The following is a 21,935-nucleotide window of genomic DNA, read 5'->3' on the forward strand; positions in this document are numbered from 1 at the left end:
TTGGGGGTGGCACACCGTGGCAGGCTAAGACTCACAGTTGCAGAGTCAAGGTGCTGTTTACTAGAAACTAGCCCTTGGAGTCACTCTGATGGTCTTGGGTACAGGTTGTAGGTTCCAGTCCTTCTCACCAAGGCAAGAGGGCAGCAGGTCAGTCTAGCAGTCCAACAAAGTGGCAGTCCTTTCAGCAGCACCTCAATCCTTCCAGTCAGTCTTCCACTGGTGCAGAAGTGTACTGAAGATTTGGTCTAAGGTCCAATAATTATACCTCTTGCCATCTTTGAAGTTCGAGAAACTTCTAGAGAATTCCCTATTAGGTTCTCTGGTTTCTTGCCTCCACTGCTCGGGCTCAAGACTAACTACAGGGGGTATGCAATCTTTTTAATAAATGTAATAAGGCAACCCCAATGTTATCCTATGGGAGAGGTGGCTCTTGCATTAGAGAAAAACTATTTAGGCGTTTTCACTATCTGGACATGTAAATATTAAAAGTACATGGCCTACTTTTTAAATACACCGCACCATACCCGGTGGGGTGTTTAGGGTCCACCCTAGGGGTGACTTGCATGTATTAACAAGCATTTGCAGTGCAATAGGTCTCGCATTTGCAAGAGTCTGAGCTATTGCCATTGTAAACGACAATGCCTTTTATTTATGTGTTTGGAAAAGCTGTATGCCCTGCATAAACACGCCCTTTGTACTTATAGTCCTTGCTTACGAAAAGGAAGGCTGACAGTAAAAGAGGCATAGTTACTGCCAGCGTTACTTCTCGTAAGCAACGACTGCAAGTACACAGTGCATGTTTACGCACCGCTTGCAGGTTTTTAAAATACAGAAATAAAAGGCATTGGTATTTACAATGCCAATTGCTCAAACTCTCGCAAATGCGAGACCTATTGCATAGCACATGCTCGTTTTCTTACTGCGTAGTAGAACCACCCTTTGTGGAAAACAACAATCATGACATGCCAGGTACCCTTACAGGCATTCACAGGTACACAAACCTACAATAGGTTTCCTATATTGAGGTTTTGGAGTGTTCCGTTTTTTAAAAGCACAATAAAGATGGGGGGCTGTTGGTGGGGGTTGGTAGTTATAGATGACTGGCGAGCTTCCTTTACCAATGTATATCTAAATGTTCCCTCCACCGCCTCATATCTCAAACCGTTGGCTCATGCAGCTAACCTCCACCTCCCTGACTGAAGGACTCTGGCAGAGCCTTGTCCTGACCAGACTAAGCATGGAATGGCTTCTGAAACAGGCAAAGCAAGCAAAAGATGGTGACCCAAACAGGCGACCCAAACAGGCGACCCAACAGACAACCATAATCTCATTTCAGACAAAAAACTAATTGGCAAACTTGTATTAAAGAGTGAGGACGAAGGAAGAGGGTATGGCCAGACGTTGCCTAAATATGAAGACAAAGGAGGTCCACAATAGTATTAAAAAAAAAAAAAGGCCAAGGAGCGGTAACTCCCACCTTTAACTTGTGAGGGCCTGAGCCCGGTGAGGTAGCCTGTCTGCTTTGTTTCACTGTTCTACCGAGGTTTTAGGAACTGTAAAACTCCTATCAACAGCAGCGAGTGATGGATGATCTTTGGCCCAAAACGTAATCCCAAGTAGTAATTGTAGTAAATCATTATTAATATTTAGACCAGACTAAATATTGATAATGAATCATTACAATTACTATTTGGGATTATGCTTTGGTTTGCCCGCAGATGAGTGCAAACATCCTTTTGTGTGAATATTAATCCAAAATGAGGGATGCATGCTATCCACTAAAAAACAAGTGTCTGTCCAACTCCTATTTCTCCTTGCTATTTTTCCAGATGTGGTCTGGAAGCCATGCCTATAGATTCGCCCGAGCATGCGAGAGTGTACATCTGTTTGGTGGCATGTCCCTAGATTAATCTCTGTGCATGTTTGAAACACAACAACCAATACCTACTCCCTATAAACATACATAAATCCAGCCACAACAGACTGGATTGGATCTCAAACTCTAAAAGGCTCTTATTCAACTGTCATACTTTTAAATGTTCGCTCTTTACATAGCAATAAGTATCAGATCGCTGATCTGGTAGAAAGCCGCTCCCCTGATATAATCTTTCTAACCGAAACCTTGACCGACAATACATCGGGCCCAGGCTGGAACATCGCCTTACCCAGCGGTTATGTGGTCTCCTCTCAAGATAGGAGAGGCAAGAGGGGCGGGGGGATAGCGGTGGCTCATCAAGCACATTTAAACCTGCGAGTGGAAACATATCTTGATCTCCCAGCAGAAGCACTTTATTTTACTATATATTTGGGAAATGTTTTCAAACTGCAAGGCCTATTAATCTATCGACCGCCTGGGCCTAAATCCACTTTCCCCTCAAAGCTTATGAGCCATTTGGAATCCCGAATGGATCCTCACCCTTTTATCCTTCTGGGCGATTTCAACTACCACTTAGAACTTAGTAATCAACCAGAGGTAGCTTTACTACTGGATAATCTAACAGCCCTAGGCTTTAACCAAGTGGTCAAAGGTCCGACTCATACAATGGGACACACCCAAGATGGTATTTTGACGAGCAAGATGGATCTGGAAATTATTAACATTAAAGCTCTTCCTTGGTCCGACCACAGCGTAGTGGGTTTTGCTATCAGAGCGGAAATAGTAGCAGCGTCCTCCCGCTCTAAAGCGCCGAAGGTAATAACTAGACTTTGGTCTCAGACGAAGGCGGATAATCTAATTACTGCGCTGGGTCAATCACGCCCCTTTCATAGTAGTGACAACTCCGAGGCAGCACTGCTCTTTGACAAATGGCTGGCGGATGCGGCTGATGAAGTAGTGCCTGTTAAACGGCTTGGTACAAGTAGGACTAAGCCATCTGCCCCCTGGTACAATAGGGAGCTTAAGGTCTTGAAGAGTACTTGTAGAAGGGCTGAGCGCCTTTGGAGAGTCGACTATAGTATTGACCGAAAGGCCAGATATAACCATGCTCTATCAGCTTATAGAGAGGCAATTATATCAACCAAAAGGAAAATCTATGAGACTAAGATTAAGGATGCAGGGAATTCAGCCAAGGAGCTTTTTTAAACCTATCACGGCCCTTTCCAAGCCCCTTTTGGATAACATTTATCGGCCAAACCTGGAAATGTGCCAGAAACTTGCCCGGTTTTTTCAAGACAAGGTGCAGGTAATATATAGGGATCTTCTTAATCTGCACCCTAGTCCAGATAGTCATAGCCAGCTATTGACAACTGGTGGGGAGGACAGTTCTGGCCTTAGCCCCTTCCCTCTCATTACAATAGAGGAAACTTGTAGATTGATTACTCTGACGAAATCAGGCTCACCTAAAGATCCCTGCCCCCCCCCCCTTGTTATGCACCTTGCTCCAGACCTGATTGCTGGAGAGCTATGCGCTTTAATCAACCAGGTAATAGAGTCCGGCACTTACCCTAGAAGCTGGAAGAGTGCAATCATCAGACCGCTATTAAAAAAAACCCTCATTGGACCCTCTTACACTAAAGAACTATCGCCCAATCGCCGCTCTGCCTTTTGCAGCTAAAATTATGGAAAGGGAGCTAAATAGATCCCAGACAGAATATTTAACTGCCCACAACCTACTTGATTCGAGCCAACATGGTTTTCGGGCACAGCATTCTACGGAGTCAGCCCTTCTGGTGGCAGCAGAGGAGATCCGCAATATTGTGGACAAGGGAGGTAAGGCAGTCCTAGTGATGCTAGATTTATCAGCAGCCTTCGACACCGTAAATCATACGGTGTGGACTCAGAGGCTTCAGGAGGTTGGCATTCGGGGGACGGCACTGTCCCTTCTCTCCTCTTTTCTGGAGTGGAGGGAGCAAAATTTACTTTGGGACGGGCTACAGTCGGACAGTTTTCAGCTGCCGTGTGGTGTTCCTCAGGGCTCAGCATTGTCACCCACTCTGTTCAACATCTATGTGACTCCCTTGGCGAAACTCATCAGGAAGCATGGGTTCCAGATAGTCTCCTACGCTGATGACTCTCAGCTCATAATTTCCGCGGCTAAACATTCTACTGACTTGGCCCTTAAATTCCATAGGTGTCTGTCAGAAATTATGAGTTGGATGCAGGAAAGCTTCCTGAAGATTAATACTGAGAAAACCGAGATTATTGAGTTTGGTCATGGAAGTCGCTTGTGGAACAGATCTTGGTGGCCGGCAAGGGCCGGGGAGTGTCCCTGCCCCGTGCCCAAAGTGAGAAATCTGGGCATGCTGTTTGACAGTCAGCTGAATTTTTCAGCCCATGTCAACAGCCTTGCATCATCCTGCTCCTTACTTATAAGGACGCTGCGTAAGATTTTTCCTTTCATCAGCGCCGAAATGCGCAAGGCGGTGGTAGTGGGACTTGTCCTATCCAGACTAGACTACTGCAACGCTTTATTGCTAGGGATAAACAAGACGCAGGTAGGAAGGTTGCAGACTCTCCAAAACGCAGCGGCGAGGTTATTATTGGACGTCCCAAGAGATCAATCGATCTCAGAGGGAATCATTGCATTACACTGGCTTCCTGTCCATCTGCGTATAGATTTTAAAGCTATCTGCCTGGTACACAAAGCTGTCTTCGGAGGTGGTGCTAGGGACGTTCAGAAGCTGTTTATTCCTTATACCGCCGGCCGTGTGCTAAGATCTAGCACTCAGAGTCTCATCAAGATTAATCGGATTAGGAAAGCTAGATGGGGCGGCAGAGCCTTTTCGGTTCGTGCCGCCGGACTCTGGAAAAGGCTTCCCCACTCTTTAAAATCTATACATAACCATCAGACCTTCAGAAAAATGTTAAAGACACGGCTCTTTCAAGAGGCTTGTATTTGAGGATTTCGTTTCCCCCTTTGTGTTGTATGAGCGCCAAGACGCTTCGGCATTCGCTGCGCTATATAAATACGTATCCCATCCTACCCTATACTGGCAAAATAAGGTGAAGCTCCACTCAAGCCTGTGGAAGAGCAACATTGTGACGAGACCTAAGTGAATCCTGACTTGGTGCTTCCTGAACGCTTGCAGGTGAGTAGTGGCCATTTCCTCAATGCTAGTACTAAACATTGAAGCTGTCCACATGGCCTGCTGCCAGTTCTGCTGCTGTAGAGTCTGTGTGCATTGCTCTCGCAGGTTGGTGCACCAGGAAATGGTGATGTGCATTCATTTTGCTACGAGATCCCAGCTTGCTGAAAGCACTGTAAATATGAAAATCATTGTTTTAATATTCTTTTACACACAGTATTAGATAGGTTGCCACAAAATGTGTGAAGAGATGTACAAAGCCATTTAGCACTGTCGACCAAGGCACAAAACACCCCACTTATCGGATGGAAAACAACTAACAAGTATTGAAGCAAAAGTGCCAGCCAGGCTTCCTGGAAACCTAGAGACGCTGGCCCCTCCAACAAGTTTGTTTTCTTTATGTGGCACCCCCAACTAGCCCAATCTTCAGCACCCATCACTCAACCTTTTTTTGCAGTTTTACAAAGCGCGAACTCGACCTGAAGTTATTGGAGCGCTTTACATAAGCACCAATTATGTTACACAAGGATATGTTTTTTTGGTAGGCCCCGGGAGATTAAATGATTTGCCCAGAATCACAGGGTTCCCCAGCTCCAGAGTCGGGAGCTCTGGCCTTTACGCCACTTTGCTGCTGTGATGAGAGAGCACACCTATCACCACACACGTGGCTTGCTGCTAGAAGTAGCGTCACTGGGCCACAATTACTGGTCATGCACATGAACAGTGGTTCCCTTACTTGTTTTTTGTCCCCAAGGGTTCACACCTAAAGTTACCAGAGTTTAAAAATGGAAATCTGGGACAACTTAAAGTCTCCTGACATCATTTACTTTTTTGTGTTAAATCAGGCGGTACAGCTTTGTGGCACAATGTCAACTGTGCTGTTTTAACACAACATTTAGGGTCTCATTTTAAAATGACCACAATTGCGTGCACTAATTTCGTACTCAGTAAAATTACACATGGTAAATACTGGCTCAGTGTGTGAGGTATTTACCAGATGAGGTATAACTTCATCAGATTTAATTTGGTACCACTGAGTGTTAGATAATACAGTAATATTGTGAGATCTCCCCCCCCCCCCCCTCCTCCTCACCCCGCCTCAAGGACAAAAGCATGAATAACGCATTTTTACCATTGCCATGGTATTCTAGATTTACAAATTGCTCCATCCATCTCACTGAGACACTATATAGCAGACCTTGAATGAATAACCAAGTGCCTTCTGGGAGCTGTAGTCCCGATCCACCTCAATTAATAAAACTGCACCGAAGTTCGACGTTACAATTATTTGTATATGGAAACCCCAAGGGCGGTCCAGGTAGCATTAAGTCAGCTGGTATTAGTCTGTTCATATTTGGTGATCGTGTGAGGGCATGTGTTTAAAGAATGTTCATCTAAGTCAGTTTTTCTTTTAGCTTGCATCAGAAGTGCAGAGGAGATTAATCTTACAGGCCTTTGTTTCAATCGTTTAGAGGCATTAGCCCTGCTTTTCTCATGGCAGCCTCTTCACGTGGAGTGTCCCAACCCTGTATTCAGATAACATCAGGTATTTAGAGTAAAACAAGGAATCGTCTGAAAATGTGCAACTCGCATCTAAATACTTGCAAGATCTACGTGTGCCTTGTTCGTTATAGTATATTACCGCAAAATGAAAGGAAATCATCTGGGACTCGCTGAAAAGCGGGAATAAGCGCTATATAAATCAAATTACAATTGCATTGAGTGACGGGGGTAGAGGGGCTCACAGACCTTGCGGGAGCTAACCTTGGATTGTGGCAGGGCCTAGTTTACACCCCTGAAGCCCATGGTTAAAGGGTTCGCTGCAGCCCTCAGCCTGCCATGGTAACGTCTGTGGCCAATTAACAGCTTCAATGTGAGAGACTGACTAGAAGCGGGGTGCACAAACTGAAGGCTCCGGGTTGCAGGCAGAGTTAATTCAGGCATCTCCCTTAAAAACAGTCAAGAAAGGGTCAGTGAGAGAAGGCAGGTGGCGAAGATGGTGCATGAGGAACACCAGAGTATACATGTGAAAGGAAAATCCGAGAAGCAGCCGACAATAATGATGAAAGCGGGCGCAGTGCTAAACTATAAAGCGCAGCGCCCGTGCATATTTAAGGTATAAGCATGGTGGCCCATGAAGCGGCACCATGCTGATAGATAAAAAAGAAAAGAAAATAACCGGAAACCGGGTGCAGTGCTTGGCGCTGCTGTGATGAAATATCCCTAGCACAAAACAGACGAAATAGTCCCAAATGAAAGAGCTAAACACTTTACTCCGTAACAAAACTGTAGTTGGTTGGTGCTGCTTCCGATACATCGGAAGTGATGTATTGGAAGAGCCAACCAATACAGAGTCAAAAGAGAAGAGCAACGGAGGAATTAGCCAAAGGCAAGCGGCAGGCGGGATTACATGCCAGTATACTGCTTGCTCTAGGTCTTGCAGACCGCGCATGTGCTGTCTAGGCTCGACCTAAAAAGGCAGGTATAGGCATGCAAAAGGTTGATTTGCCAGGTCGAAATGGCAGTTTAAAACTGCACACCCAGGCTGCATTTGCAGGCCTGAGAAAGGTTTGCAAGGCTACTTAAGTGGGCGGTGCAACAAGTGCTACAGGCCTGCTATTAGAATTTAATCTACAGGCCCTGGGTAAATGTAGTACCACTTCACTAGGTAATTATAAGTAAAGTAAATAAGCCAATGATACCATGTTCTAAGGAGTGAGCACACACAATTTGGCATTGGTTAGCAGTGGCAAAGTTCGTAGAGTTCTAAGGCCAAAAGAAACGAGATCAGAAAAATATGAAGGAGTGAGGCAAAACGTTTGGGGGAAGACCACCCTAAAGCTGATGGGTCTAACTGTCCATGTATCCGGCCCATGCCTCATTGCAGTCGACCTCAACTTGTGACTTTGTCCCAGTCTGTTGTGACCAGATAACCAAAGCTGGTGCTAGCCACTATTTTTACTTTAAACTTTGAGATTGCGTATCTCCGGTTCTACTGTTTGGATTTATGTTGTTTTGATCTCAATTTATTAACTTTTACTCTATTTTTCTAAATTGGTTTGGGATCATTCTTGCATTGTTTTCACTTTAAAACTGCTTGAAGTACTGCATAAATACTCTACACGTTGTCTCCAAGTTAGGCCTTACTGCTTTGGGGTTAAGGGTTAACCACAGTTAAATTTGGAGTTTGCTTGTGTTTTCACCCTGACGGACATTTTGGTTGCTGCTTGAGTACGGTTTCACCCCCCTCAACCAGTAACCCAATTTCTTAGAAGGAGCAAGTTTGGCCCACTGAACAAAGTAGTTTAAATCCTTGTTAGTGGATCATTGCAAGATACCAGGTCAAGGATGCGTCATGCAACTGTGGTTCTGAAGTAGCTACAGGGCTGCGATGCGGAGTCCTGTCTCATCACCAAGGAACCCAGTTTCTTACACCCCACAATACATTAGGTCAGTGGTCGCTCTTGGAGTACATATCCCATATATTTCACTAACTGTAGGCATTTGCTCGTGGGGTCTATTGCTTTATTTACCACTCTGTGATCTATAGCAGGTGCATGGTTGCTGATGGTCTCCCAGCTCGCTCCACTTAAATTAGTTTTAGTAGTAAAGACTTGAAGCAAACAGTATCCTGAAATTTACATTTGAAGAATAGACTGCATTCAAATGTATGCTTCAGAAAGCCATGTTGCATAGTCTGATCAGTAAACCTTAGATTTTGACATAATGTAAAAAAAGACAGGTTTGTGATTTAGCCTAGGACAGTTGTGTACCACCTACATTAAACATAATGCCCATCCCACGGGTCAGCCTGCACCTCTGGCAGTGAGTGACACGTGGGCTAATACAGGCGTTAGTGGACATTCACAACTCATGAGGCTCTGGGTTTTAAGTATTGTCAATCCGCAAGATATGCCTCCTTTTAATGCTTTTTTAACTACCTGAAGTATTAAAAATATTTTAGGGAGTACACCATCATGGAGGATGTAAAATTGCAAAAAAGGGGGACTTGTGTTTTCATTCAATCAAAGGAAGAAAATACCCCTGTCTTAGGTAGAGCTACCACTTTGCAGAACAACATATTTTTCTTTCTGAACAAACTGAAATCAAGCACTTGCCTTTGAAGTTTGCACCCCTCACTTGGAAGTATAATAATCCTGTGCAAAATCTAACAATTTAAAATTGAATCTGAGTGGTGTTTGTTTATATTTCAATTGAATCTAGCCATGCTGCAATTGGGACGAAAATAAGCTGTGCCATGTGTTCCCTGGGAAGGAGAAGCTGGAGACCTACAGGGTTATCATTACATCCCTGGTGACAGCTGGAAGGTAAGGGTGTGCACTCAGCAATGTTTGTTTCTTGGTTTATACCTTGTCGATTTAATAAACTTTATTCGACAATTAAGTCATGAAAGTATCATACATTTGCCAAACTTCATACACAAGCTAAAACATAAGTTAAGACATAACATATTTCCATAAACACATGATTTTCGGACTTACACCTGTACTAAACAACAATTTAGGTAAACAACAATAATATCTAGTGAAGCAGTTAGTAAAGAAAAACTTCCTAGTTTAATTTAAATTGAACAGATAAATCCGAAATTAAAAGGTAAAAGATACATTATACATGACTTCAAATCAGCGCTACTAAATTGGCACTATTGATATTTGTCTGCCTGGAGCGTATTATCCAGGCCCACTTTATGTACTTTGCCATTGCAATTGCAATTAGTGGGCTTGGGTCAGAACACAAGATTCTTAATGCCTCGACATATCTTCGGGTGCCTAAGAGGCGACAGACAGGTAAAACCCATTTTTTCCGTGGGAGCTCATAAAGGGGACAAAAGAAAACAAAGTGGCTCATAGATTCGATCTTGTCCCTACATTTTGGACATTTGTCCGAGGACCCTTTTGTCCATTTTGATGTAAATGAAGTAATAGGGAGAGTGCCTAACCTAAACTGAAAATAAAGTTTGCGATCAGTTGGTGCTTCTATCAAATCCCAATAACGTTCCTGACTGGGATAAACCTTGATCTCCAGGTATCTAGCTGTTAGCTGGGAAGTACACCCCTTTGCAGCAGATTCGATGGCGATAAATTCCCAATATCTGGTTTTGACAATTTCCTTTGAGGGGAAAACAGCATTTAGGGGATCGTCCCAAAGGTTGCTCCAACCCAGTCTGTATAGCAACACCTTAATGGACCTCAACCAGTCTATTCTATGAAAGTGATCTTTCTCCATTATTTCTTTTAGGCCCAACGCATAATGCTTTAGCTCCTCAGTTGACCAAATCCTGCGCCAATAAAGCAATGGTCGCAGATTGGCAGTGTCTTGTATGGTTTTCAAACCTAAGTCCCAAAAAAGGGGTAACAAAGGAGTACTTTGCGGTACGCCAACAACTTTCCTTATGAACTCACTCTCCATGGCGATCAATCGCTTTGGGTTACTTCCATATCCCCATAGCTCAGAACCATATAAGGATGAGCTGCGTACCTTCATCGTATAAACCTCAAGGAGTGGGGCTATTGGCTGGGTCTGCGAGGTTTTGAACCTTTTTAGAAGGAAACCTGTCTGCTGTTTAAACTTCAGAATAGAGTCTATTTGGCTTTTCCAGTACATATTCTTCTGTAATGTTACTCCCAAATAGGTAAAGGCGTCCACCTGTTCCAGGGGGGAGCCGTTCATTAGAATTACGCCACTAAAGGGTTTGTACGATCTACACGGGTTCGGGCCATTTAAAACCATAAACTTGGTCTTGGAGACATTAATCTCCAAACCACGTAGCAAGCAGAATTCTTCAAAGCGCCGGAGGGTCAGCTGTAGGCCACTCGGGGTTTTCGAAATCAGCAGAGTGTCGTCCGCGAACATAAGGACAGGAATGCGGGTACCGGCCATTGCTGGAGCATCTGAGGGGACCCGGGAGAGGAACTCGGCCACCCCGTTCACGAAGAGTGAGAACAAGGTCGGTGCCAAGACACAGCCTTGCCGCACTCCTCGCTCCACGGGGAAAGACTCCGTAACCTCGCCCTGCCTTCCCCACCGGACCCGAGCAAAATTGCCCTCATGTAGGCGGACGACTAATGCCAACAACTCCGGAGCCATCCCCAAACCCTCCAGCACTTGCCACAGCTTGCCACGTGGGACCAAGTCGAAGGCCGCCCGCAGGTCGACGAACACGGCATACAAAACCCCTTTTTCCAGGACCACTGTCCTCCAATAGAGGGCAATAAACCTAAATACCTGGTCTATAGTGCTGGTTTTAGGGCGAAACCCCGCCTGCAATGGACTCAGCACGTTACTTGATTCCATCCAGGTCTGGATTTTGCCCAAGACCAGCCTGCCCAAAATCCTTTGTAAAGCATCTATCAGGCTAATGGGTCTATAGTTGCAAGCCAACGATTTATCTCCTTTTTTATATATTGGGACGATTTCCGCACCTTTCCAAGAATACGGGATCGGCATTCCCTGTGCAATAGCATTTGCTAGGTGCATAATATATAATGACCACCTCTCTCTTTTGTACAAAAAAACGTCGGCCGGGATACAGTCCATGCCGGGTGCACGACCCGGAGTCACCTTGTCGAGCGCAATGTCAACATCCCCGACACTAAACACAGGAGTATCATAAAAAGGCCTTACCTGAGAAGACTCGCTAGCTTCCACAGGGCCTATCGAATATTGAGACTTAAAAAAATCTACCCAAGAGCTCTGTGGTACATGATTTTGAGGGCTGTCAACTATTTCGCCCTTTTTCCATTTAAAAATGTTCCAGAATTTTTTCTGGTCTTTATGAGCACATGCTGCTTTTAAGTCTTGCCACTCACTTTCGTTCCACTCCTTTTTTGCTTTCCATAGGGCTTTTTTATGAATATTACGAGCAAATTTAATCTTGCTCGGATCTTTCGATGTTAAAGCAAGTCCCAGCTCGGTGCGAGCATGTTTACAGGAGGCGTTATACCAACCCTCCTGCTTACTTCTTTGGGCTTTCAGCACTACGGGGGGTTTGCAAAAACAAGATTTTAGTTTTCCAACTAACTTCCCATGGATTTCCTCAAATGTTACTGGGAGTTGTCCTAAATTACCTACTGCCGTAATTAACGACAGTGCCTCTTCAACGTGGGACTCTATACTATCCAACAGGTCTGGGTGTTCTGCTACGTGGCGCCATTTAAGGTGGCGTTTGTTATTTGATAGAACTACCGCTGGACCATTCTTATCGGGTATTTGATCTTTGCTAGCTCCCATTCTCAAATCAAACGCAGCTATTAGGGGATTATGATCGCTTTCAATCCGTGTCTCAACCACCATATCCACTAACATATGCCACATCCTCAAATGGACTAAGAGGTAATCTATATTGCTTGCCCTTGTGCCATTGCTATACGTTTTATTACACATCCTATCTGATTTGGTTCTGCCATTGGCTGCCCTCAGCTGGTTACCCAGGCAGAACCCTTTCAGGTACAGGGCCGCCTCAGTCCATTTGCTGACAGTCTTCGCCTCAAGCTGTGGGACACCCCATTTTGCATCCTCTTCCTCTGTCAGGAGCATGTCTTGAGACCCAAGTGGCTCGAAGGTCGTGTTAAAGTCTCCAGCGATAAGTGGGAGCACATCAAAGGGGCTAGATTCTACAATGGTGTTTAATGCAGATATCACCTCAGATTTTTTCCCACCTGGTAAGCCCCTTGCATATACATTGTAAATGTCAATTTTAAGGTTTTGCGGGCTGGTCAGCCTAATTCCCAATATATCGGGGTTCTGTGTTTGGATAATTTGAAATTTACATTCCAAATTCTTTTTAACCCAGATGATCAGGCCTCCTGATGCCCGTCCCCTGGGCATTTTCACCGCCGGAGCAAAATAGTTCAAATATCCCAGCATGAACACCGGATCCACTGACCATGTCTCTTGAAAAAGACAGATGTCATGCTTACTGATAAAATCCACCCAAAGGGGAGATGCTAGCTTAGAGTTTATACCCGCCACGTTCCAAGATAAAAACAATACGTGGCTTGCAGAATTGGATCCCCCTTCCATAGTCCCTGTGATTGGTTTAGGAGAAGGGACTATATCTTGACCAAGACAAGGCCTGGAGTTAATGCCTAAGATTTCCTTCTGACATTCAACATGCATGCCTTGTACACTAGTCCCAATCATGTTTACTTGTACAAGGGATGTATTAACATCACTATCATTAGGCGGATCGCTATCACACGTACCCTCATCTGGCATTAAGAGCACATTTGTTTTACCACATGTGCCTGATGATAGTAAGGATACACATGGTATGGCAACGTTAGAGTGTATACTACCACTAAACAGTCAGTCACAGTCCGCTAACCCAGAGAGTACATCGAATCTATTAATCGATCTTATATCCTCAAAAAAGGTTCCGTTAGTCAAGGGGCCCCTGCATGTATTCCCACCTGTAAACTGTGGCTTGGATACATAAAAGTAAGACAGTGGCATTGTGCTTATCACAGAGGAAGAAGCGGAAGCGTTTTGGGGCCAGGAACAAATATATTCCACACACCGCCTATCCCTAAAATTAACAACCACACAGTCCCCCTTAGATGATTTTGTATTTCTGCCCACCCAGTTTACACGCCTTGCATATAAGATCTCAGCACTCATCTGGGCCGGCAGAGGTCGTTTGGCATTAAGCCAATGAGTGCATTTGTTCTTCAAATCCCAATAGGATTCCCTTGCCCCCTTCGCCAGGCTGGGAACCCCAGTTAAAATCACCACATAGGGGGCAGCTTCAGGGGGTAGATGTAAATCAATTAGGCCTGAAGAGGCCTGTGCTCCGGACTGAATGGTTGGAAACTGCCTGCCAGTTACTTCTCTACTATCCCTAGGGCTGGCTGATATCGGGTGTGGGGAGAGATGTTCGTCTGCTATCCTAATGTCCACTACTGGGGTCTGGTCAGGCTCATGGGGGATAGGCCGATTATCTAGTGTGGAGTTAGTCAAATTACTGACTGTAGATTTGGTCACAATCCGTTGGCCTGTTATACCAGAATGCTGTTTTGACGAGCTCTGGTGTTATTTGCCACCCCGAGAATTCCCCGATGCGAGTGAGAGTTCCATACACACAAGTCTACTCTCAATAGAGCCTAATCTTTCGTAGATGGGATCACATAATTTCTTAAGAATACTTTCAATTTTAGCCCAAAAAGGTACAGTATCAGTTACTTCCACATCCGCCATCCCCAACAATGGTGATGGATGTGACCTTACATCAGTTGTTTGGGGTTTGGGGTGTGCGGCAAAAGCCTTCGGTGGAGCTGGGGCTAGGGATTGACCAGCCTTGGTATTAATGATCTTCCCAGCGGCTTTCTTTTGGTTACCCCTACAGTTTTTTTTCAGGGTGGTGGCTGGTTGTTGCTTGCCGGAAGCCGCATTTAGGTTGCTGGTTGAGCGAGTTTTTACACCTAGCAAAGGTTCTGAAATGGAGACCCCATTACCCATATTAGCATTATCAACATTATCGTCCGGTATTTCAATGAAAGACGTAAGGCATATCATTGGCTCGTTGGTTTGTTCTTCCAACACGGGCGATACTGGGCTCGAAGAATCCAACCTTACGGGCTGACCACAGGGAGGTGATTTTGAATTGACCATACTCCCCAAAGAAGACCTCTTGTCGCAGAGAATGTCTAATGAAAGTCTTTTCTCCGTTAGTTCGATATCCTTAGCAAGGACTGTCTGCACTCTCACCAAGAAATTGTCCAATGTTCCCATTAGGGCACCCCCAGTCGATTGCAAGATAGGACCATCCCTTTTCTGCGTTTTATCCATTTTTGTCATCCGGTCGCCACGTTTTAAAACAAAAATCTCTCTAAGTTACAAAGGAGCTGTAATAGGCTTGCACTTACCAGGCTCCCAAAGTTACAAGCAGCAGGTGTTAGAGAGGGGTCCCGTTCCGTTCTCTGGCGTTCTCGGACGGGCTCAGACGGGCCCGCCCTTGGCCCGGGCTTCGCCCGGCCCGCGCGCGTCCCGCGAAGCGGGGGCCGTGAGGAGTGTTATAGCGTCAGGGCGGGAGGGCGGGAGTACGGGAAGAGGACACAGCTGTGTTCAGGCACGGGGCTGCTGGTCCTCGCAGTCCCGCTTTACACTCACTTCCTCAGGTGACAGCCTCCAGCAAGGATTTCAGGCGACTCCTCCGCTGCTCTGCCTTGGATAGACCCCTCCGTTTAAAAGCTCATCATTAAAATCAATGTCCAACTCCTTCCACGAACGGCACCCGCGAAGCGGGGGCCGTGAGGAGTGTTATAGCGTCAGGGCGGGAGGGCGGGAGTACGGGAAGAGGACACAGCTGTGTTCAGGCACGGGGCTGCTGGTCCTCGCAGTCCCGCTTTACACTCACTTCCTCAGGTGACAGCCTCCAGCAAGGATTTCAGGCGACTCCTCCGCTGCTCTGCCTTGGATAGACCCCTCCGTTTAAAAGCTCATCATTAAAATCAATGTCCAACTCCTTCCACGAACGGCACCCGCGAAGCGGGGGCCGTGAGGAGTGTTATAGCGTCAGGGCGGGAGGGCGGGAGTACGGGAAGAGGACACAGCTGTGTTCAGGCACGGGGCTGCTGGTCCTCGCAGTCCCGCTTTACACTCACTTCCTCAGGTGACAGCCTCCAGCAAGGATTTCAGGCGACTCCTCCGCTGCTCTGCCTTGGATAGACCCCTCCGTTTAAAAGCTCATCATTAAAATCAATGTCCAACTCCTTCCACAAACGGCACCCGCGAAGCGGGGGCCGTGAGGAGTGTTATAGCGTCAGGGCGGGAGTACGGGAAGAGGACACAGCTGTGTTCAGGCACGGGGCTGCTGGTCCTCGCAGTCCCGCTTTACACTCACTTCCTCAGGTGACAGCCTCCAGCAAGGATTTCAGGCGACTCCTCCGCTGCTCTGCCTTGGATAGACCCCTCCGTTTAAAAGCTCATCATTAAAATCAATGTCCAACTCCTTCCACGAACGGCACCCGCGAAGCGGGGGCCGTGAGGAGTGTTATAGCGTCAGGGCGGGAGGGCGGGAGTACGGGAAGAGGACACAGCTGTGTTCAGGCACGGGGCTGCTGGTCCTCGCAGTCCCGCTTTACACTCACTTCCTCAGGTGACAGCCTCCAGCAAGGATTTCAGGCGACTCCTCCGCTGCTCTGCCTTGGATAGACCCCTCCGTTTAAAAGCTCATCATTAAAATCAATGTCCAACTCCTTCCACGAACGGCACCCCTTGTCGCTTCTGTATTCTGATGCGGCGATGAAGCTGTGCCATGTGTTCCCTGGGAAGGAGAAGCTGGAGACCTACAGGGTTATCATTACAACCCTGGTGACAGCTGGAAGGTAAGGGTGTGCACTCAGCAATGTTTGTTTCTTGGTTTATACCTTGTCGCTTCTGTATTCTGATGCGGCGATGAAGCTGTGCCATGTGTTCCCTGGGAAGGAGAAGCTGGAGACCTACAGGGTTATCATTACAACCCTGGTGACAGCTGCAAGGTAAGGGTGTGCACTCAGCAATGTTTGTTTCTTGGTTTATACCTGGTCGCTTCTGTATTCTGATGCGGCGATGAAGCTGTGCCATGTGTTCCCTGGGAAGGAGAAGCTGGAGACCTACAGGGTTATCATTACAACCCTGGTGACAGCTGGAAGGTAAGGGTGTACACTCAGCAATGTTTGTTTCTTGGTTTATACCTGGTCGCTTCTGTATTCTGATGCGGCGATGAAGCTGTGCCATGTGTTCCCTGGGAAGGAGAAGCTGGAGACCTACAGGGTTATCATTACAACCCTGGTGACAGCTGGAAGGTAAGGGTGTGCACTCAGCAATGTTTGTTTCTTGGTTTATACCTGGTCGCTTCTGTATTCTGATGCGGCGATGAAGCTGTGCCATGTGTTCCCTGGGAAGGAGAAGCTGGAGACCTACAGGGTTATCATTACAACCCTGGTGACAGCTGGAAGGTAAGGGTGTGCACTCAGCAATGTTTGTTTCTTGGTTTATACCTTGTCGCTTCTGTATTCTGATGCGGCGATGAAGGTGTGCCATGTGTTCCCTGGGAAGGAGGAGCTGGAGACCTACAGGGTTATCATTACAACCCTGGTGACAGCTGGAAGGTAAGGGTGTGCACTCAGCAATGTTTGTTTCTTGGTTTATACCTTGTCACTTCTGTATTCTGATGCGGCGATGAAGCTGTGCCATGTGTTCCCTGGGAAGGAGAAGCTGGAGACCTACAGGGTTATCATTACAACCCTGGTGACAGCTGCAAGGTAAGGGTGTGCACTCAGCAATGTTTGTTTCTTGGTTTATACCTGGTCGCTTCTGTATTCTGATGCGGCGATGAAGCTGTGCCATGTGTTCCCTGGGAAGGAGAAGCTGGAGACCTACAGGGTTATCATTACAACCCTGGTGACAGCTGGAAGGTAAGGGTGTACACTCAGCAATGTTTGTTTCTTGGTTTATATCTGGTCGCTTCTGTATTCTGATGCGGCGATGAAGCTGTGCCATGTGTTCCCTGGGAAGGAGAAGCTGGAGACCTACAGGGTTATCATTACAACCCTGGTGACAGCTGGAAGGTAAGGGTGTACACTCAGCAATGTTTGTTTCTTGGTTTATACCTGGTCGCTTCTGTATTCTGATGCGGCGATGAAGCTGTGCCATGTGTTCCCTGGGAAGGAGAAGCTGGAGACCTACAGGGTTATCATTACAACCCTGGTGACAGCTGGAAGGTAAGGGTGTACACTCAGCAATGTTTGTTTCTTGGTTTATACCTTGTCACTTCTGTATTCTGATGCGGCGATGAAGCTGTGCCATGTGTTCCCTGGGAAGGAGAAGCTGGAGACCTACAGGGTTATCATTACAACCCTGGTGACAGCTGGAAGGTAAGGGTGTGCACTCAGCAATGTTTGTTTCTTGGTTTATACCTTGTCGCTTCTGTATTCTGATGCGGCGATGAAGGTGTGCCATGTGTTCCCTGGGAAGGAGGAGCTGGAGACCTACAGGGTTATCATTACAACCCTGGTGACAGCTGGAAGGTAAGGGTGTGCACTCAGCAATGTTTGTTTCTTGGTTTATACCTTGTCACTTCTGTATTCTGATGCGGCGATGAAGCTGTGCCATGTGTTCCCTGGGAAGGAGAAGCTGGAGACCTACAGGGTTATCATTACAACCCTGGTGACAGCTGGAAGGTAAGGGTGTGCACTCAGCAATGTTTGTTTCTTGGTTTATACCTTGTCACTTCTGTATTCTGATGCGGCGATGAAGCTGTGCCATGTGTTCCCTGGGAAGGAGAAGCTGGAGACCTACAGGGTTATCATTACAACCCTGGTGACAGCTGCAAGGTAAGGGTGTGCACTCAGCAATGTTTGTTTCTTGGTTTATACCTGGTCGCTTCTGTATTCTGATGCGGCGATGAAGCTGTGCCATGTGTTCCCTGGGAAGGAGAAGCTGGAGACCTACAGGGTTATCATTACAACCCTGGTGACAGCTGGAAGGTAAGGGTGTACACTCAGCAATGTTTGTTTCTTGGTTTATATCTGGTCGCTTCTGTATTCTGATGCGGCGATGAAGCTGTGCCATGTGTTCCCTGGGAAGGAGAAGCTGGAGACCTACAGGGTTATCATTACAACCCTGGTGACAGCTGGAAGGTAAGGGTGTGCACTCAGCAATGTTTGTTTCTTGGTTTATAACTTGTCACTTCTGTATTCTGATGCGGCGATGAAGCTGTGCCATGTGTTCCCTGGGAAGGAGAAGCTGGAGACCTACAGGGTTATCATTACAACCCTGGTGACAGCTGGAAGGTAAGGGTGTGCACTCAGCAATGTTTGTTTCTTGGTTTATACCTTGTCACTTCTGTATTCTGATGCGGCGATGAAGCTGTGCCATGTGTTCCCTGGGAAGGAGAAGCTGGAGACCTACAGGGTTATCATTACAACCCTGGTGACAGCTGGAAGGTAAGGGTGTGCACTCAGCAATGTTTGTTTCTTGGTTTATACCTTGTCGCTTCTGTATTCTGATGCGGCGATGAAGCTGTGCCATGTGTTCCCTGGGAAGGAGAAGCTGGAGACCTACAGGGTTATCATTACAACCCTGGTGACAGCTGGAAGGTAAGGGTGTGCACTCAGCAATGTTTGTTTCTTGGTTTATACCTGGTCGCTTCTGTATTCTGATGCGGCGATGAAGGTGTGCCATGTGTTCCCTGGGAAGGAGAAGCTGGAGACCTACAGGGTTATCATTACAACCCTGGTGACAGCTGGAAGGTAAGGGTGTGCACTCAGCAATGTTTGTTTCTTGGTTTATACCTTGTCACTTCTGTATTCTGATGCGGCGATGAAGCTGTGCCATGTGTTCCCTGGGAAGGAGAAGCTGGAGACCTACAGGGTTATCATTACAACCCTGGTGACAGCTGGAAGGTAAGGGTGTGCACTCAGCAATGTTTGTTTCTTGGTTTATACCTTGTCGCTTCTGTATTCTGATGCGGCGATGAAGGTGTGCGCACACTGCATTCCGCAGGCTGAAGTTAGGCGGCAGTCCTAGTAGGATAAGTCAAGCGCGTAGTATGGTTTTTGTTGTTGTTTTTTTTATAACTTTAAAGTTTTACACAATGACATAATACTGGTGTGCAACCAATGGCAGCAAAAAGAATCATGTAGTCCTAAATCATGGTGGTGCAGTTCTAGAAATTGGTCCAACCGCTGATTCGCCTCCCCACCCCCCCCCTTCCGCAAGCATTAGCCAAGTATAACAGACATTTAATCCCCCCCTTCCGTTTCTGCCTAGCTGCTCACTTCCTGTGCACTTTGGTGTTATTGTCTGATGGCAGTGGTTCTCAGTCAACGACTCCTTTAAAGGTGGGAAGCTAGGTCCACAAGATTGAAGCCAAACAAGACTTTAACAAAAGAAAAAAATAAAGCAAAATCTGTTTCTAGGCCAAACATGGACTACTGCAAAAAACACAAGATATATTGAAAAAAAGCTTTTAATTTAGATCCCAGGAAACCTTTTTAACCACTGATTGATGGTGTCCATGTCTTACTGAGACGGGCTAAGAAATGTGCGGCAGTAATGTGCAAAACGTGTTCATGTGCTGTCCCCAATGTTTCTGTTCGTTGGGTTGTTTTGGGCAGAGCAAACGCAGCCTGCACTTGAGGGTCTCCGCATGAGTTCTGAACTGCAAAACAAGAATGGACTGTGAGATCCTCGGATGTACTCGGAGAAATCACATCCTTGAGCCGCGATGGTTCTTCACAGCCAAAACCTAGGAACAGGAATGCACAGCTCTCGGTGTCCTTGCCTTGATCCTCTCTAGGCTTACAAGCAAACTCGTCTGTTCCGCGCGGCCAAGTGAAGGATCCTTGTGACTTGGGCTGGTGGGTTGGGAAGTCTTAGGCGTTGCATTAAGGCCACAAGAAACATTTGACAGAATTGCACGTCATGAAAAAAGCCAAACCCACTTTTTGAATCTATTATGGTAACTTTCCTTTTTATATAGGACAATTTTCTGAAGGGAGTAACTTCACTGCATTTGTTGCAAAGGAGAAATGAAAGGGGGCAGCGAAAATGGGGTCTGGATACGGTGTCTGGGACGATAATGTCACTTACTCCATTTAATTACCTCTGCCTACTGACATTTGGGGTGATTAAATAGGAAATGCAAAATTAATGGAGGAAGCAAACGGAATATGTTGCAGAGAAGTAAAAAAACAAAGTGCGGTTTTAGGGAAAAAGTGTAGCATCAGGAAAGGATATACTTAAAATGGAAAAGAGGAATTGGTTGGGCAAACGTTGGCATAATTTGGGTGTGAGGCAGTGAGAAAGGCAGAGAATAATAAAAAACAAAAAAAACGGAAGATACAAGAATAAAAGCAGAATATTCATTTAAGGGCCTAATCCACGGGGGAGAAGGGGGTTGTGCTCCTGAAAATTAAATCATTTACTCCATTTCCATCAGAATTTTTAAGAAAAACTGAAAAAATGAAACAAATCTGTTATAAATCACCAGTAATAAAACTGATGGAACTGCCTGGGAATGCAGGCATTTGAGGTAGTCCAGCTAGATGCCGTTTTAGACTTCAGTTCTCAGGATACATGCAACAGAAACAATGATGGTTGGGCTTGCCAGCCTTTGATCAGAGGTAGCATGTCCTTTAGGATTATTTCCAGAATTAAAAACTTTAACCAAGATTCTCTAACCTAAACAGATGGTTTTTTTTGTATGTTTGACTGATGCAGGGGGGAGAATATAAAGAAACTCCTTTATTCTTTATTTGGCATTTTACACCTTACTGTGGCTGCTGCATATGCAGGAATTTATATTTTCTTACACCTTCTGCATTTCTGCCTTAGGTCTTTAGTTCATTAATATGGGTAGATAAAGCCATGTTGATAATTGTCTTATTTGACTCTATTTTCCTTTTAGACTTGTTTCTGCAAACTTCCCTCATGGTCACTTTTCTCATGTATTCATTGATGAATCCGGGCATGCCGTGGAGCCTGAATGTGTCATTGCAATAGCAGGTATGGGTATTATGTTTTGAAAACATTCGTTTTGCTTTTGGTACCTTTGTCTCACATCATTTGCTTATGTGCAACATTTCTACATCTTTAACTCCTAGCATTGTCAATTGTGAAGTTTCCTCTCATTTTGGATGAGATATGAGAGTCAGTGGTCTTAGAGCACCACTGCGAGGAAGTAGCAGAAAATACTCTTCCTTGGTGTGCATCTTTTATTCTGCACAAACCCTGAATGAGCCTTCTGGAAGGTCTTTAAACTTTGAGAGGGTTTTGTCAACTCCGTGCACCTAAAACAATATTCGCTTTGAAGAGGTTCCCCCTATGGATGACCTTTTAACAGGGGACTGACTATGTCAATGCAATAACGTTTTGCAGCGTCACATGAAGCGCCTCAAGGCTTTGGT

The 21,935-nt window shown here is 45.9% G+C and overlaps 1 protein-coding gene across 8 annotated transcripts in view; it reads left to right on the plus strand.

Moving 5' to 3' along the window:
- LOC146869330 (RNA helicase MOV-10-like) overlaps window positions 1-21,935 on the plus strand; it is a 614,726-nt gene that overhangs the window by 413,296 nt on the left and 179,495 nt on the right. For all 8 annotated transcript variants that reach the window (XM_085650280.1, XM_085650264.1, XM_085650271.1 and 5 more), the window contains 2 exons: window positions 9,250-9,353; window positions 21,437-21,534. In XM_085650280.1, the coding sequence (XP_085506406.1) occupies window positions 9,250-9,353; window positions 21,437-21,534 (202 nt within the window). The remainder of the gene's footprint in view (window positions 1-9,249; window positions 9,354-21,436; window positions 21,535-21,935) is intronic.

Source organism: Triturus cristatus, chromosome 1_1 (assembly GCF_964204655.1).
Source record: "Triturus cristatus chromosome 1_1, aTriCri1.1, whole genome shotgun sequence".
In the NCBI taxonomy this organism is placed as follows: Eukaryota; Metazoa; Chordata; class Amphibia; order Caudata; family Salamandridae; genus Triturus; species Triturus cristatus.